We start from the raw sequence: 19815 nt of genomic DNA, 5'->3' as shown, positions 1-19815 counted from the left end.
CTTTACCCAAAAGGCATGAACTGGGGGCAATAAACTGGGGGCAAAGTACCTCATCTTTGTATTCCTTGAACATTTCCATGGGGGTTTATGCTTTAAGGCTGGACATAAATCTGTCCACTATAAAATGTCTTGCCCTCACATCCACTGTATAATAAAACACTCACCTATTAGCAGATGCACAACATTTCATTAAATCAGACGACATAAGGATCCAGAAGCCGAAAAGTATACCACATGCAGAAAACTCTAGCAAGAATATCACAGCTGCAACTCATTGCTAATGTTCTTTTTTTTTTTTTTAAATAGTTTATTAATGTGCTAAAAGGTTTGGAATCTTTAAACCTAAACAAATAGCAATGATCTAACATATTTAGATAACTATAGCTTTTAGTCTGTAAAAGCTATACTTCAAAGACTATAGAAGCAATGTCTCTCTTATATTGGTGGTTTTCATTTTAAAAGGTTTTTAGTTGACAAAGACAATTTTTCATTCAACTAGAGCTGATATTTGGTAGCATTTACCCATAATAGAATTTTTTTGGGTTATAATTCAAGTCTTCTCCAACCTTGTTCATATTCATTCTTTTAACAGAATCTGTAAGCAAGGCTGAAGAATCTATCACAATTAAGAATATACAGCATTTTTTGCTGTTTCTGAACAAAATACTATAGCCAGCAAGCCATAAGGGCTCACCCATTTCAGATCAGGGAAAACCACAGCACTGTAGGCAAGACAGATAGCAACTGTTCTCTACCTGTCACATACATTTCTTAAAAATATGACATTATAAAGTTTAATTCAATACCTTTCAGCACCATGTACTTGGAAAGCACTAGTAGAAAATGGCATTTCTGTGGTCGTCACCCAATTTGTCACATTGTATGTGCTGTTACAACCGTACGTTTCAAGACTGAGTGGCAGAGTTCTCTCAGGCAGTGGAGGATACAGTTGAGCTCCAATTCCAACCCACAAAGAAACAACAAATCCAGCCACAAGACCAGCAAGTGCTCCCTGAAAAACAAGAGTGCTTTTAAAAGAAAAAATAATACAGTTTGCTTTGGGATGGAAATTAATATTAGATGGTTAAGCTCAACATGGTCCAAGCCAGATTTACCAGCTTTTCTCCTAAAACCATCCCTCTCCCAAGACCCCTGCCTCTTGTCAAGGGCAGTAGGAACCACTGGTCCCTTAGCCTAGAGCCTTGGGGAGTCTATAACCCCATTCTTGTAATCACCAATTCCTGCCCATTTTTCTTTTAGTTGAACTCATAATTCCATTTCTTCTACTCTGTTTCCACAGCTAGCACTCTGCTCTGGCCTCCTGCTCTCTTCACACCCAAATAACTACAAAAGTGACATCTTTGATCCCAGGCCAATTGGTCCCTCTATTTTTATTTAGTCGTGAACAAATGGTATATCATATGAACAACAGATTATGAAGGAGAAAGTATACACAGAGTTTATTCCTATACTTAACAACATGCACGATTATAATTGTGCTTCAGGTTAATTAGGGGAAACCAGGAAGCAGTTTTCACAAATGACTGCAATGGTGCATGTAACCACAAGCAGAGACATCCTCTCTGAAGACATCTGGTTTCCCAACTCTTGGAAAACTTGGGGTCCCCACTTCTGATTTTCACCAGTAATCCAGATATTCTGCCAGACTTTGAATGATTTAAGCCCTAGTTCCAAATGATGGGGACAAAAGCAAAATGAGCTAGGAAGCCCCTGTGGTAAATTTCCCGCCCTTTAAGAACACTGAGCAGGGGCGCCTGCTCAGTCAGTGGCTCAGTCAGTTAAGTGTTTGCTTCAGCTCAGGTCACGATGTCACAGCTTGGTGGTTCGAGCCCAACATCAAGCTCCATGCTGACAGTGTGAAGCCTGCTTGGGATTTTCTCTCTTTTCCTCTCTCTCTGCTCCTTCCCCACTCATACTTCCTCTCGCCCTCAAAAATAAATAAATAAATAAGCTTTAAAAAAAAGAATACTGACCAGACAGGACAGCTTGTGCCTCAGGGTCCCCATAGAAAGGATGGAATAGAATATTTGAAGTAAGGGGGAAAACATAAGCAAAATCATAGGGCAGGGAAAAAGAATGGTGTGTTGATGGAAGAAGATGAAGGCTGATGACCAGGTCAGAGGATTTGTGTTGAGGACAAAGACAGTGAGCTTTTTCATTAAGCTGTGAACCTTGAAAGCAGAATTAGATTTCTTTGTTTTTGGTACCCCAGCACTTTGGACAGTGCTGGACATAAAGAAATAAATATGTTTTCAATATTATGAGGTTGGAATAGTAGTGTGGCCACCTGTTGACAGGCCTGACTTGCTTATTCTCAGCATTGCACATGGTTTGTTCAAAGATCCACAAAATTATTAAATGCATGAGAGCAGAAATATTCAGTGCTGTTTATTCCCAAGACAGTGCTTAGCTCATAAATGTTCAAAGAATGAATAAGAAGGGAGGGAGCAAGGGAGAAAAGGGAAGGAGGAAGAGAAGCAAAGGAAGAGAAGGAGAAAAGGAGAAGGGGAGAAAAGGTGAGAAGATAGGAGGAAAAGAGGGAGGCAGGAAGTCCACTCCAAGGTAAGGGTAGATATTCTGCTGGTGAAAAATGTGGATACAGTAAAAAGAGGTATCTCCTGTGATAGGAATAATATCATACTTCTCTTGAAAAAAGGATACTTGAGACCTGTCTGCTACAGCTTTTGTGGAGGCACCCCATGGTGACAGTAAATGTCAAAAACCAAAAGTCAATCTTTTTATAATGTTTCAGACACTCAACAAACCAGTGTGCATTCATAATGCAGAGTCTAACCAAAGCTTCAACATCCTGAGGTTGATACAAACCACCCTCTTTCACTGTGATTAATTTCTACAAAACCTGCGCTTCATATGATATTTTATTGAGAATTATTGTTATTATTTAGAATTATTATTTTTGTAAAGTTTTTACTTATATACAGTTGACACATAATGTTACATTAGTTTCAAGGGTACTGGAACACAGTGATTTGTCAACTACATACATTATATTATGCTCACCACAAGTATAGCTACCATCTGTTGAGAATTATTTCTCTGAGAACTATTATTAGCAATAATGGTAACAGCTTTTACTAGTGGCTGCCTTACCAATCTCTAATGCTTCATGAAGAAAATGGAATTCTAAATGTAAAGTCATAGTTCTGTGGTTATTCTACAACTGTCTGAAACAACAATAGACACATCAGTTTTTCCTGAACTTTAGCTTAAAGCAGGCCTGATTGGAGTTTCCCTTGGCTTTCAGAGAAATAATTTCAATTTCATTTATTCCAAACAAAATATAGTATTTCAAAGCATAGATATGTCTATATAGAAGAGAGATATTACCTTATTCTGGATACCATTCTCAATTATGATCACCCCTTTGGGGCCAGAGCCATGGTATTGGAACTATAGCTTTAAGTATCAGGAATATAAACTCTCTGGTGAAGGTGGTGAAGATCTTATTGCTTCTCTTTGTTATACTCTGGCTATACACAAGTATCCTCCATTCTATTGCCCTTAAATCTTTCTTTCTTTCTTTTTTTTTTTGGAATGATTTATTTTATTATTTTGGTTTTAGAATTCTTATGAACATTTTAGAATAGCCTCTAGGAACTATAATAAGTGGTCAGAGCATCCTGGTTTCTCCTACACCTAAACCTGAGATTTAAAATAATGGTGTTTCAAGCTTATGACCTTAGGAAGTCAGCTTTTGCTCCTTTTCTCTCTGTCATGACTTAGCACTCGGGCTAGCTGTTGGCCATGTAAAATACTCGTACAGTTTTATGTGACTGCTGCAACAGCTTGAAACAATGGACATTTATTCTCTTACAGTTCTGGAGACCTGAAGTCTGAACTCAGTATCACTTGCCCTTAAATCTTTCATATATGAGCCTGCTGATCTCCTTTCTCTAAATCCCAGTGATTGGGGCACCTGGGTGGCTCCCTTGGTTAAGTGTCAGACTTCAGCTCAGGTCATGATCTCACGGTTCTTGAGTTTGAGCCTCGCGTCGGGCTCTGTGCTGACACCTAGCTCAGAGCCTGGAGCCTGCTTCAGATTCTGTGTCTCTCTCTCTTTCTGACCCTCCCCTGCTCACACTGTCTCTCTCTCTCTCAGAATAAAACATTTAAAAAATTTTAAATAAATAAATCAATCCCAGTGATTAATTTTCAAGAAGGGAAAAAAGATAAGTGCACAAAAAGAGTTGCTCCTTCAGGTATATAATATTTATAATATATTAAATATAATATGTTTCACAACATATACCCTTTAGTTATATAATATTCTATATTATATTTTAATTATATAATTATATAATAATATATTATTTAGTTAAATAATATTGATAATATATGTTGTTTTGGTAGTCTCCATTTAGCTTTAAACATGCATAATTCCAGTGCATTGTACTTTATTGTACACCCTAGCAAAGTCAAGATGAGTAATTAAGTCATCAAGTCACTAATGACAGATATCAAAGGAACTATATCTTTCCAATTGAAAAAAAAATTATAGAGCCACTACTATATTTGGGAAATTAAGCTTTACTCATATTCACTCTTTATACTTACAATTGAGTTGGCAAAGGGAACCAAAATGCCCAAAGCAAACAAGCCTAGAAGTGGTCCTCCAACCATGCCAAATATACTGAGGGCTGCCTACAAAAATAACAAAAAGTCAGCAATTAGCAATCTCATAAACCAAGTTAAAATGTTTCAAAGAAAATTTCATCAGAATGAGAATTTAGTCAGCCTCTCCAGAAAACCATGGCAGCCTTGTGACTGGCAAATAGGTCATCAGAACTTGGAAGCTTCTGTTTCTCAGTCTCAACTATTAATTGGTTCACTCAGTTACCTCAATAAAGGAAGCAAAATATAAAGAAGGTAGAGGGTCATAGACAATGGAAACACCTATATGAATGCATAAGACAAGAGGGACACTACTCCTCCCAACTGTTCTTGCAGGTGTTAATAATCGATCACATTACTCCTTTGTCCTTTGATAGTCTCAAAATCTTATGCAAAACAAGACTGTGGGAGAGTACTCCTAAGTGAGCAGATGGCAATGAAACCCAACACCATCTTTGATTCCCTAAGAATGGAACTAGATTGAAAATCATGATTAAAAAAAAAAGATTGTGGGGCGCCTGGGTGGCTTAGTCGGTTAAGCGTCCGACTTTCGCTTAGGTCATGATCTCGCGGTTCGTGGGTTCGAGCCCCGCGTCGGGCTCTGTGCTGACTGCCAGCTCAGAGCCTGGAGCCTGTTTCAGTCTGTGACTCCCTCTCTCTCTGACCCTCCCCTGCTCACGCTCTCTCTCTCTCACTCTCTCTCCTAGAAATAAATAAAACATTAAAAAAAAAAATAAAATAAAAATAAAAAAAAAGATTGATCAAATCATGTAGAAAAAGATTTAGAATATAGCTGGATAACTTTGTTTTGATGTGTAGATGCCAAAAGAAATTACAATGTGACTAATGGAATTATCCAAATAGCTAAAAATTCCAAGAGATGTGAGTTCCCAATAATCCAATGGCTAATTTTTTTTTATTTAAAAAAAATTTTTTTAATGCTTTATTTATTTCTAGGAGAGAGAGAGAGAGGCAGCGTGAGCAGGGGAGGGTCAGAGAGAGAGGGAGTCACAGACTGAAACAGGCTCCAGGCTCTGAGCGGGCAGTCAGCACAGAGCCCGACGCGGGGCTCGAACCCACGAACCGCGAGATCATGACCTAAGCGAAAGTCGGACGCTTAACCGACTAAGCCACCCAGGTGCCCCTCCAATGGCTAATTTTTAATAGTGGACAGAAACATATAAGAAGGATTAGGGGATCCATTAGTTTGTCTAAAGAGTAAAGGGACTTGATAAAACAGAATGAGCAAATCAAAGAAAAAATAATGAATTAAGACAAATTTTATAGGATACAGATGGCAGTCTTAGATTAAAAACAATTAAAAAGCCAACCTTTTGGACTACAGAAGGGAGTGTGTATACAGATGACAAAGAATTACTGTTTGAGGAGAATATGGGCTCAGAATATCATCCTAAGGAGTCATTTCACAACTTCTCCTGAACCAGAGCCCAGGAGGAAGGGAGATAAACTTCAATGCATAATGTGAAATAAGTCATACGACCCATGAACGACCTACTGGCTATGACAGTGTGATCTGTGAGCCAGTTTTGGAGACACAAGGAATATATCCCAAAAAAGATCTGTCTCGGGAAATAATAGCTATGTTAGAGAGGAAGCAAGCAAAAACTGTCTTGGAGTTATGATGATATTCCTAGAACACCCCATTGTATATACTCAGGCCAGAGTTGATATATGGTAAAAGGGAAATTAACCACAATAAAAGCTATAAGTAATAATGCAGACTACAGAAGAATAAGCAATCATGCAGAGTATAGAGGAAAGCACACTCAGAGGAGTGTTTTTGGTTAAGGCTTAGCTATACTAGATAAGCTTGGAGTATCTGGACATCATTCATTCATTCATATAATCAAGATGAGATCAAGCTATTTTAACAACTGGTATGCCTTAAGCAATAACAAACCAGAATGGACTCAAGCCTTAGGTCTAAAGAAGGAGTTTGGAGGACCTGCTTTTCCAACATTGACCTTGAACTTTCTGGAACATGGGGAGGTCCAGAAGTCCCAGAGGGAGAGTGCAGGTGCCCAGAGTAGGTCCAGGGAGCATTTGGGGCAATCTGATAAGTAGATATTTATGAATAGGTACAAAATAGGTACATTCAGCTTGAATTTATTAAATGTCCTGAGCGCTACAGTAGATACCAGATATTTGATACAGTGTTGGACAACACTGTCAAAATTCTTACCTTCATGGAATTATACACTATTTAGTAAAACAGACATTAAATAAATAACTGCAATAAAATATGATACTGGAAATAAATACATGATAAGAGAAACACAAAGTGCTCTGCGAATATGTGGCAGATAACTTTAAGATAACTTAAACTTATCCGGGAACAGAAAGGAAGTTTAAGTTGAAACTTGAAGAATAAATAAGACTTAGACAGTTGAAAGGTGCACCCAGATACATAAAGCAGCTATTAACAAACATAAAGCAAATAATCAATAGCAATAAATAGTAGTGGAAAACTTTAACACCCTACTTAAATCAATGGACAGATCATCTAAACAGAAAATCAACAAGCAAACAATGGCTTTGAATCACACACTACCAGATGGATATATTCAAATCATTCCATTCTAAAACAGCAGAATACTCTTTCTTTTTGAGTACACATGGAACATCCTCCAGAACATATCACATATTAACCCACAAAACAAACCTTAATGAATTCAAAAAGATAGAAGTCATACCATGCATCTTTTCTGAACACAACGCTATGAAACTAAAAGTCAATCACAAGAAAAAATCTGGAAAACCACAAATAACATGCCACTAAACAATGAGTGTGTCAACCAGGAAATAAAAGAAAAAAATTAAAAGTACATGGAAACTAATGAAAATGAAACATAATAGTCAAAACCTTTGGGATACAGCAAAAGTGGTTTTAAGAGGGAAGTCTATAGCAATACAGGTCTACCTCAAGAAGGAAGAAAAATCTCAAATAAACAACTTAACCTACACCTACAAACAACAAACAAAACCTAATACTAACAGAAGGAAGGAAGGAAATAATAAGGATTAGAGAAGAAATAAATTATATAAAAACTAAAAAAAAAAAAGTAGAACAGATTGACGAAACCAGAAGCAGGTTCTTTAAAAATATTAATAAAATTGATAAGCTTCTAGCCAGAATTATCAAGAAAAAAAGAGAAAGGATTCAAATAAATAATATTACAAATGAAAGAGGGGAAATAACAACCAATACCACAGGAAAACAATTATAAGAGAATATTATGAAAAACTATATGCCAACAAATAGGACAACCTAGAAGAAATGGAAAAATTCCTAGAAACATATAATCTATGAAAACTGAAAACAGGAAGAAATAGAAAATTTTAACAGACCAATTATCAGCAAAAAATTGAATCAGTAAAAAAAAAAAAAAACCCAACAAATAGAAGGTCAGGACAAGATGGCTTCACAGGTAAATTATACCAAATATTAACCTATTTTTCTCAAACTATTCCAAAAAGTAGAAAAGGAAGGAAAACTTCTGATTTCATTCTATAAGGCCAGCATTACCCTGATACCAAAACCAGATAAAGGCACCACAATAAAAAGAACTAGAGGCCAATCAATATCTTTGATGAACATAGATGCAAAAATCCTCAACAAAATACCAGCAAACTGAATCCAACAACACATTTTAAAAAATCATTCACCACAATCAAGTGGGATTTCTTACTGGGTTGCAAGGGTGGTTCAATATTTGCAAATTAATCGATGTGATACGTCACATCAATAAAGAAATAATAACCACATGATTATTTCAATAGATGCAGGAAAAATATTTCACAAAATACAACATCCATTCATGATAAAAAAAAAAACTCCGACTGAAGTAGGTTTAGAGAGAATACACATCGACAAAATAAAGGCCATATACAAGAAAACCCACAGCTAATATCATATCTACTGGGGAAAAATTGACTGTTTCAGGTCAGGAACAAGGCAAGGATGTCCACTCTCATCACTTTATTCAACATAGTACTGGAAGTCCCAGCCACAGCAACCAGATAACAAAAAGAAATAAAAGGCATCCAAATTGATAAAGAAGAAGTCAAACTTTCAATATTTTCAGATAACATAATACTATATACAGAAACCTTAAAGACCTCACCCCAAAACTCCTAGAACTGATAAATAAATTCAGTAAAGTTATAGGATACAAAATCAAGGTACAGAAATCTGTTGCATTTCTATACAGCAATGAAGAAGCAGCATAAAGAGAAATTAAGAAAACAATCTCATTTACAATTGCACCAAAAATAATAAGATACTAGGAATAAACCTAACTAAAGAAGTGAAAGACCTGTTCTCTGAAAACTATAAAACAGTGATAAAAGAAACTGAAGATGACACAAAGAAATGGAAAGACATTCCATGCTCATGGTTTAGAAGAACAAGTATTGTTAAAATGTCTATACTACCCTAGCAATCTACACATTTAATGCAATCCCTATCAAAATACTAATAGCATTTTTCACAGAACTAAAACAAACAGTTCTAAAATTTACATGGAACCACAAAAGACCCCAAATAATCAAAGCACTCTTGGAAAAGCAAAGAAAAGCTGGAGGAATCACAATTCCGACTTCAAGTTATATTACAAAGCTGTAGTAATCAAAACAGTATGTATGCTATGGTCACAAAAATAGACAAAAATAAATGAAACACAATAGAAACCACAGAAATAAATCCACAATTATATGGTCAATTAATCTTCAACAAAGCAGGAAAAAATATCCAGTGGGAAAAAGACAGTCTCTTCAACAAATGGTGCTGGGAAAACTGGACAGCTACATGCAAAAGAATGAAGCTGGACCACTTTCTTACACAGTATAGAAAAATAAATTCAGGGGCACCTGGGTGGCTCAGTCAGCTAAGTGTCTGACTTCGGCTGAGGTTGTGATCTCACTGTCCGAGAGTTCGAGCCCCATATCAGGCTCTGTGCTGACAGCCCTGAGCCTGGAGACTGCTTCAGATTCTGTATCTCCCTCTCTCTCTCTCTCTCCTTCCCCCTTCCCCCACTCATGCTCTGTCTCTCAAAAATAAAATAACCATTTAAAAAATATATTCAAATTGGATTAAAGAGTTATATATAAGACCTTAAACAAGAAAAATCTTAGAAGAGAACACGGGCAGTAATTTTGGTATATGTGCTGCCAAAGTGAGCCCAAGAACACAGGCAATAATGTTAATGACATTGGCTATAGTAACTTTTTTCTAGATAGGTCCCCTGGGCAAGGGAAACAAAAGCAAAAATCAACTATTGAGACTACATCAAAATAAAAAGCTGCTGCAGAATGAAGGAATCAATCCACAAAACTGGTATTGATACCATAAACGGTAACCTACTAAATGGGAAAAGATATTTGCAAATGATATATCTGATAAGGGTTAGAATACAAAATATTTAAAGAACTTGTAAAAGTCAAAACCCAAAAAACAAATATCCCAATAAAAAATGGGCACAAGACATGGACAGACACTTCTCCAAAGACACTGGCCAACAGACACATGAAAAGATATCATCACTTATCATCAGGGAAATACAAATAAAAACTACAATAAAATATCACTTCACACCTATCAGAATGGCTAAAAACAACATAAGAAACAGTAAGTATGGGTGAGGATGTGGAGAAAAAGGAACCATTGTGCACAACTGGTGGGAATGCAAACTGGTGCATTCTACTGTTGATGGGAAAGCATACTAGAAAACAGTATGGAGGCTCCTCAAAAAATTAAAAATAGAACTACCCTATGCTCCAGTAATTGTACTACTGGGTATTTATCCAAAGAACACAAAAACACTAACCTAAGGAGATACATGTACCCCTATGTTTATAGCACCATTGTTTATAATAGCCAAGATATGGAAGTAGCCCAAGTGTCCATTGACTGGTGAAAGGACATTCATGTATTGTGTGTGTATTTGCATGTGTGTGTATAGTGGAATATTAGCCAGCCATAAAAAAAAAATATGAAATATTGGCATTTGCAATATTGGCTAGAGGGTATAATGTTATGCAAAATAAATCAGTCAGAGGAAGATAAATACCATATGACTTCATCCATATGTGGAATTTAAAACCAAACAAGCAAGCAAAGGTAAGGAGAGAGAGAGAGAGAGAGAGAGAGGAACCAAGAAATAGACTCTTACCTATAGGGAACTGATGATTACCAGAGGGAAGGTGGTGGGTGGGAGGATGGATTAAGCAGATAATTGGGATTAAGGAGTGTACTTGTCATGACGAACACCAGGTAATGTATGGAATTGTTGGATCACTATATTGTATATCTGAAACTAATATGCCACTGTATGTTAACTTACTGGAATTAAAATAAAAACTTTTTTTTAAATTCTAAAAATGAAATGCTATGGTGTAAATCTCACTACATATATACATAACTTGTACACTGAAAATTACACAATGGTGTTGAGAAAAATCAGATATCTAATTAAATGAAGAAATATACTACATTCATGGATTCAAAGAACTCAGCATAATAAAGATGTCAGTTCTCCCCAAAATGATATACAGATTTAATGCAATCCTATCACAATCTAAGCAACATTATTTTAGATATAGAGATCATTCTAAACTTTATATGGAAAGGCGAAGGACCTAGAATAGCTAAAACAATTTTTTAAAGTAAGAATAAAGTGGAGAGAATTAGTTTACCTGATCCTAGACTTATTATAAAGCTATACAAATCAAGACTGTGTAGTATTGACAGAGGGACAGACACACAGATCAATAGAACAGAATAAATAAACCAGAAACATATCCACACAAATATGCCTAACTGATGTCTTATATAGGTGCAAGACAATGGAAAAAAGATAGTCTTTACAATTAGACATCCATGGGGAAGGGTGGAAAAAAGAACATCATTCTAAATCTCATACCATTGAGGAAAACTAGGTAAAGGGTATATAAAATATTTCTGTATTATTTCTTAAAATTGCATGTAAATCTAAAATTATATCAAAATAGAAAGTTTAATTTTAAATAATTTAAAGAATTTAGTCATCTCTGCTCCTTGATATGGGTTCATACATATGAATAAAAAAGTCTGGAAGGATGGTCATAGCAACATTTAAAAAACAAGAAGAATCCAGTGATTAGGACTCTATCTTTCCAGAATCAGCTCTTACCTGTAGCAAAGCTCCCATCAGTGATGCCACTGCAGCCATTCCAATACACAGAGCTCCAAACAACACACCTAGATGATAAAAGCCAGTGTAAAATTCAGACCCAGAGGATTAGAATTCTCAATAGAATAAGCAACCATACCTTTGATTCAAAGTAATTAATATGATTGTGGTGAAAAGTGGCCACATACATCAAAGCCAGACACAAAAAATGGAAGGGGTGTTTTCCTACAAGATCAGCAGTGCACAAAGAGGAAAGAAAACTCTGATATTGTGTCTCAGGATTAATTACATTAGATTACATAAGTGAAAAATCCCTAGCATTAACTACAGAGACTTTAAAGCTAAGAACTATTGTGTTATTAATCTAATCCTCTGTAAATATTTGTTTATAAAGGAAGGCTCAGGTCTCTGTTTTCAGTTTGCCAGAAACAGGACACAATCCAGCTCTGCTCTGTACAGCATGATGGTGGAGGGGATTAATAAGCATCAGAAATTAGAGTGTTCTGATTTGAAGTGTCCATTTCTCATGAGAAGTGTTAGTCCACACCAAGAGGTGGTTTAGGACCTTTATCCCTCTTGTAATCTCAATCAACATACCCAACCCTTTCTTGTTAAACTAGCCATGAAAGAAAGCATCAAAGACAAGTATGATATTATGCATTTTACCAAATTGTTTCCCCAAACTTTATAGAAATTCTTGAGCTACCACTGTTGGCTATATTATAGATTATGGGATTTTTTTTCTCTTTTGGCTTTCAGTATTTTTCAGATTTTGTCCAAGTACATGTTTTGCTTTTTAAATTATAGGAAAATTTACACACACACACACACACACACAGACACACAGATTTTTATTTTTGAAGACCTTCATTCAGTACAAATCACCTGAAGTCAGTCAATGTAATTTCCCACACATAAAATTCAAAACAAAAAAAAAATGAATGATAGCTTTGTTCATCATAAAATTAGTGCATTCCTTATATCTGACTTACACTAGAATTACTTATATCTATCTGACTTTGTTAATTATATTAGGTGAATGACCTTATTGTACCTGAATGGAAATCTTACATTAAGTTTTTGCAAAGAGCTTGAGATGCAATGATTTTTATGCCTCTAAATTCTAATGTAAATGGTATTTCCAACATATTTAGCTTGATTCTTCTATATCTGATTGCTCATGGATGGTCAGCATTGTGGGTTTTGGTATTCAAAGTTAATGGAAACACATTCAAATCATTTGCCATGTTCCTCTCTATGCTACCTTTATTGTACATACCTCAAGATAATGATTTTACATAACCCTTCAAAGTAAACAAAAACATCTACACTAGCAGAGTTGATTTGCTATTAATCATTATCAACAACCTTCCTTGAACACAAGCTAGTGCCTCTTGTTTTGTACCTGCAAGGTGAGTACTTTTTACTTCACTTTCCATATAAAGAAATTTAAGCTCTATTAGGTTATTGGATCTGCTTAAAGCTAATAAACTGGTGAGAAAGATTGTGTCTGTCTGGCTTCAAAACTTCTATTGAAAACCACACAGTTTCGATAATCCTATAACAAACCAATCTAAATATTCTTTGGGAAGCATTGTATCATTCTGAAATTACGCTCTAGGATTAAAATTGTTACATAATAAAATGATGCAATGTTATTTAAATGTAAGGGACACTGAAGAATATAAATTAAGTACTTATTCCAGGCTACAGTCAAGACAATTACATATAGAATTATGGTTCCAAATAGAATATTATTTACTATTTCTTTGACAGTCTATTAGTGTTATTGGGTTGAAGTTAAAGATTCTTTTGAAAAAACAAGTTTTTTAGTCATTCCTTCCAGAACATGTATAGACAAATGTCAAAAACAAAGAATGAAGCACACCAGCCAGCTTTCTTTGAGTCAGATTGTTACATTTGGGACATCTGGGACCTGGGGTCTTTAAATCTTTCCATTCAACTGATATTTAACCCTTCATAAGGTCCTACATCTATAAATAGAAGATGAACATTCCTTGTGCAATTTTATTGACTATTTTCAGGGCAGTCTACATGTACAGACAGAATAGACAATCAAGATGGTTCAAAAATAATAACACTTTGTTTATCTTCAATTCATGCACACAGACTATGTACTTTAAACTGAGAGTGTGCTCTTAAGTAATAAAATGCATGGCCCTTGCCTCCAAACTAAGGGTATTTCTTAAAACTGTGGGCTAAAGTTTTGAAAAGCAAAAGGGTTGGATTTTTTTTTCTGTAGCTAAGAAGTTTAAAAAGAAGGACAGCCAAATAAGAACCCTGGAAATTGTTCATTGTGGTCCCCTGACAATTAATTGCTTGAAATGTCTCTCAAATCTTGATTGCAAATATGGCATGACTGTGTTTAGTCATAGGCATGCATATGTATAGACACATTTACAGTCAGAGGTTCTTATTCTGTGTCTTCCATGAAAAAGAAATTCTGGTATCTCTAAAAATTATCTCCCAGGGCTAAAATGGAATTGTGAACATGGAAACTTACTCATTCCTTGGGAAATCCAAGAGAGAGACCTTTCTGAGAGTGATCTGAAGTGAGGTTTAACTAGATCTTCCACAGTTACTGCTGCTAAGGCATTAATACTGGAGGACACTGTGCTGTAAGAGAAAATCAAACTTTTGATTTATAATATTTCAATTTTAATAATACTTTAAGCAGGAGTAAAAAGGGGGGAGACAAACTGTCATTTCTGAAATGTAACCAGATTTCTACTATATTTTTCATGATCACAGCATCTTCTTTCTGGAAACTGTTATCATCTAAGAATGATTCAGTCGACATCTATAGACTTAACAGTGAGAAAGGACAATTTCATGTTGCTTCCATTTTGCAATAAATCTTCAGTGTCTATGGAAAGAATCTACAGACTGCACAGTACTATAGTGACTTTAAAACTTATTTTTCTTTGTGCAGAGAAGGGACTGTCATAAAACCTCACTAACATATGTCATAAATATAAATAATATTAATTTCCTGGATCCTCACTAACATATGCTATACATGTTAATCAAGAATTTCCTGGCACAGGGGCGCTGGGTAGCTTAGTTGGTTGAGCATCTGACTCCTGATTTTGGCTCAGGTAATGATCCCAGGATCATGGGATCAAGGCCTGTGTGCTGGGCTCTGTGCTGAACAAGGAGCCTACATAGGATTCTCTCTTTCCCCCTCTGCCCCTCTCCCCTGCTCATGCTTGCTCGCTCTCTCTCTCTCTCTCAAAAAAAAAAAAAAATCCCTGGCACAAACACTGGAAGAAAATGCAATGAATAACTTCAAACACAGAATAAGGTTCTTTGGACAGTGAATATTATTCAGCACATAACAGGAGATTTTAATTCTAATTTTCCATTTGACCATGCTTTACCTAGCCATACATTTTAAACTGAGACTATAAGTACCCATTTTTGATAATCAGTGAAAACTACCATCAACTGATCATTATTATAGTGACCCTCCAGGATAGGTGATAATGTATTTGACAGCAGGGACCAAGTTAAAAGTGGAGACTCAGGATAATAGACTGCTAGTCCACAGAGATAAAACTGAGACTGAGACCACAGGATTCATGAAGATTACTCACATTGCGCCATTTGTGCTCACTTCCAGATTTCAGCTTTATTCCCCAAAATAGCCAATAACAAAAGAAAGATCCCAATAGGGAAACCACGTATTGTTAGAGTCATAGTTCATACCTTAATGTTCCACTGTAGGCACAGGCCACAAAAAGTCCAGGAAGTCCCGGATAATCTTGTAGAATGTCCAGTACCAAATATGGCATGAGCTGAAAAATTCCAAAATTTACTCCTGAATGTTATTTGCTATCAAGTAAAATTAATTAATGCATCATCTATCTTGTGTTCTTCAAGAACCAAAGGAACTTATTCCACATAATTGAAATTTCCAAATATGAAAAATTATACTCTTTAATTGCTAACATTTAAAAGAATAGCACAGTAGTTAAGGATACAGGTTCTAGATTCAGACAGAAGTGGTTTTTGTTCATTTCTCTGACTCAAAATAGACTTAAAAAAGACTGTAAAATAGGGGTAATAATACTAATCTCATAGACTTGCTGTAAAAGTTATATTAGACAATCTATTTATAACTCTTGGTATAGTACATGGAACACATGTACTACAGCAATACTAATCTCATAGACTTGCTGTAAAAGTTATATTAGACAAGCTATTTATAGCTCTTGGTATAGTACATGGACTACAGCAAATGCTTGATAAAAGGTATCTGTTCTCATCTTTAGAATAATAAAACAATTTAAAGGAAATATTTACATACCCTTATGCTTAAGCAAATAGCATAATTAAATTAATTTAACTTGACTTGATGACTCAAAGATATCTTTGTGAACTTCATTCACTACCCAGGACTGAAAGGGTAATTATAGCTGCATATAGTATGAGATATAGTCATAAGGGGAGAGTACCCTCAGAAAATTTCTGAAACTTGCTTCTTTTTGAAAAGTTACTGGTAGCAGCTTACTTTTTGATAAGTTACTTTAAAAAAATATTAAATTAGGATGAGAAAGTGTATTACTTCAGTACTATGTTACATGCCAGTCTTTTGGCAAAACTAATTTTTAAATCAAAAGGATCCGAAGAGAATAATTTTCTAGGAAAAGTTCCCTTTATTTGCATTGAAACATTCTTGATTCCTTCTCTGATAGTATAGAGTGGATGGCATGTCCTATCTTATCAGCCTCTTTGATTTCATTTAACAATAATTTGTTATGGGATGTGGAAGAACAGCCCCCACTGTTACAAGGGTCTGTGTTGAGTTGTTTTAAGAATTTCTCCCCTTTATCCAAAGCTTACTAATTTTTTATTCTCAGAAAGCGAGAATAGCAGTTATCTCTCTATGAAATCAAGACCCAATTTTCCCAAGATATGTTAAAAGTGTAACTTCAAGGAGTATTCTATACATAAGCAAACATTAAGTTTCCATTGTTACTGCTATAAGATCTGAAATCCTCTACCCTATCATCAACTTTCTCAAAAGTTTTTGGTGTGATATTTTATATTCTGAATGACCCCCTCAGGTATAGGTAGAACTAGCAAGACTGACAGATAGAAAAGTAGTAAAACTGTGTCTAAGCACTAATCTTGCTTCCTCAGGGTGAGGTCCAGCAGAGTGTCACAGAAATATATCTTTGCTTTCCTCAGGTTAAGATTTCGATCTGACTTTCTACTGACTGTGCCTATGGGCATTGTATCCCCAGGGAACTGGTAATTGGATTAACTCCTTAACAATCAACACAACACTGGAATCATCCAATTAGGAGGAAGCCTCTTTGTTTAAAAAGAAAATAGCACAGGGTCTTTAAATGACAGGCGCATGCATGCAAGGGGGAGGGGGGCGCTCTCCTTCCCCCCCATCATTGTATGACAAGGAATCTCAAGGTTAGGAGATTGTAGATATTTTTTGTTGTGATTGTTCAGGGGATAGGATAAGATAAATTAGAAACATTTTATCATCCCTATTGTCTTCATTATATAAACTACAAACAATAAAGATTGACAAAAAGAACAAAATATTCTTCACTAGAGAGAATGTAAGGGAAGAGTGCCTTCATCTTCAGAGTAAACATGCTTCTTAGATTTTCTGAGCAAATAGGAAAGATCTATTTATTAACAGGAGGATACACGTGAAGGTAGGGTTGAGATGCACAGCTCATGGAAGCTCTCATTTTCTAATTCCACAAAGTTGCGTTTTTCTAGGAGTATGTGATGCATTTACACCAACCTAAAATGCAGTCTGTCTTCTTTCTCATGAGTCCCCTGGGCACTTGATTTACAAACAAGTCTTAGAAAAAAAAATTGGGGAGAGGGTGCCTGGGTGGCTCAGTTGGTTAAGCTCCCGAAGATTTGGCTCAGGTCATTATCTCATGGTTCATGAGTTCGAGCCCCACATAGGGCTCTCTGCTGTCAGAGCAGAGCCCACTCTGGATCCTCTGTCCCCCTCTCTCTCTGCCCCTCCCCTGCTCATGCACTCTCTCTCAAAAATAAATAAACATTTAAAAAAAAAAAAAGAGTTATCAAGAACTCTGAGAACAAGAACTCAAGCTTCAGAGTCTAGCAGTCCTGGATCTGAATTATAACTACACTTTCTGAGAGGTGGCATATGGCACAAACATTCTGGTGGCAGTCTGTCTGAATTTGTTGAATTCTGGCCCCAGGTTTACTAGCTGGTTACATAACTTGTCCGTGTCTCAGTTTCCTCATCTTTGAAAGAGAAATAATCATAGTACCTACGTCAGTGTGTGGCGTATATAAGGATTCAAAGTTGAAGTTTATATAAAGCACTTATGATAGTATGATGAGTGCTTGCAGCTATTCTTATTTATTAGCTCTGTGGCCTTGAGCAATTATATAATCTCTCTGAGAGTCACTCATTTCCTCATCTCTAAAATTAGAATTATAGGGTTGTGAGAATTAAAAGAGATAAAGCATACAAAGCTGTAAACACAGAATCTCATTGCATAGTTAGTCAATAAATGTTCACACATTAGATATATTTCTCTATCATTTAAACACTGGAAGATAAACCATTGATAAATAAGTGATAAGAGAATAACTGTAAAATGTTCTACACTACCATGGTCTGTGTATGGGTTTTTTTTTTTTTCTTGAACTGTGTTTACATTTCTACTCCCCATTTCTATTGAACACTTGGCTTGAAATTTTTCCAGGTACTTCAATATTTTAATCTTGGATACAGCATTCTTCATTCTTGTTATATCTGCTAAAATAAATTTTTGCCAATGATTACATTGTATTCATTTGCTGTTTCTGTACAAAAACATGAACACTCTTTCCTCCCACTAATAAGTTTCCTGGGTATCCTTAATGCACATGTAAGAAAGACATGGTACTGAACCTGGTCTGGTGCAGAAACTTTCTTGGCTGTCCAAGGATCACAGTCACGGTACCTGGAATATAGGGCTAGCCCACAAAGCACTGAGCAGGCAAGGATTGCCCAGAGTCCCAGAAGATTGATGTAGAGAGACCTAAAGAAGTTAGCAAATGACAATTGTAATTTCCATCCTAAAGATTAAGAAACTTGTAATATAAACAGAAAAGACCTTCATGATTACTCATTAAATATACATTACCTTTTGGTTATCAAAACTGCTATCTATTTTATTCTAGCCTAACCTTCTCCTTATACTGTCAATCAACAATATATTTGGAGATACTTGGAATAGATGGGGGTTTCTCTATTAAATAAATGTATCCCTTGGTCAGAGTTCCATGGGTATTAACAGCTTTATAATGATATCTAGTTATATTACTTCAGGACTTCTTATCATGAAATAAAGATTTTTAATAGTCAAAATAGTAGTAACTATTACTCATTTTCTTTTTAAAAATAACACAATTCTAAACTGCTAAAGATTGTTAGCATCTACATAGCAACTCATCAGACTTGCTTAAATGTGGTTTGTAACATCATCTAATAAGTGGGAAAGGCAAACCTGCATTCCTTGAGCAGGTATCTTCCCAATGTTCACCATTATAATACATGGTGTGTGTTAAGGGAGAGTATAAAGGTTGTCAAACAGCACTGGAGTCAGACCTGAACATAAATGGTGATTCTACCTATTATATGTGACCATAGGCAAGTAATTTAGCCTCTTTGAACTTCAGTTTCTTCATTAATACCTACAGATAACAATGCCTACCTCACAGAGCTATAAGACTAAATGAAATAGTACATATCACATAGTTTGGCATGTAATAACATTTGTTAAATGGTAGTTATCAATGTTATGAATATTAATATCATTGAGTTCTATGTCTTAGTAATCAATTGAATAGTTAACATTTCTCTCACTCACTAGGATGACTACATTGTTTTCCCAGGGGTGTTGTAGTGGATACTGAAACAAGCTGCTCTAGGCTGAAGAGAGGTACTGCCCTC

At 35.7% G+C, this 19815-nt stretch overlaps 1 protein-coding gene across 1 annotated transcript in view; it reads right to left on the bottom strand.

Moving 5' to 3' along the window:
• Positions 1-19815, bottom strand: part of SLC5A8 (solute carrier family 5 member 8) — a 47294-nt gene that overhangs the window by 8422 nt on the left and 19057 nt on the right. The window contains exons 7-12 of the mRNA XM_077772246.1: positions 18772-18901; positions 15573-15661; positions 14368-14480; positions 11844-11911; positions 4597-4683; positions 807-1012 (exon numbers count right to left, since the gene is read on the bottom strand). Coding sequence (XP_077628372.1) covers positions 807-1012; positions 4597-4683; positions 11844-11911; positions 14368-14480; positions 15573-15661; positions 18772-18901 — 693 coding nt within the window. The remainder of the gene's footprint in view (positions 1-806; positions 1013-4596; positions 4684-11843; positions 11912-14367; positions 14481-15572; positions 15662-18771; positions 18902-19815) is intronic.

The sequence above is a fragment of the Crocuta crocuta genome, unplaced genomic scaffold (genome assembly GCF_008692635.1).
Source record: "Crocuta crocuta isolate KB4526 unplaced genomic scaffold, BGI_CrCroc_1.0 scaffold216, whole genome shotgun sequence".
In the NCBI taxonomy this organism is placed as follows: Eukaryota; Metazoa; Chordata; class Mammalia; order Carnivora; family Hyaenidae; genus Crocuta; species Crocuta crocuta.
Note: the sequence above shows the minus strand (reverse complement) of the source record. Positions and strands in the feature narration are given on the sequence as shown.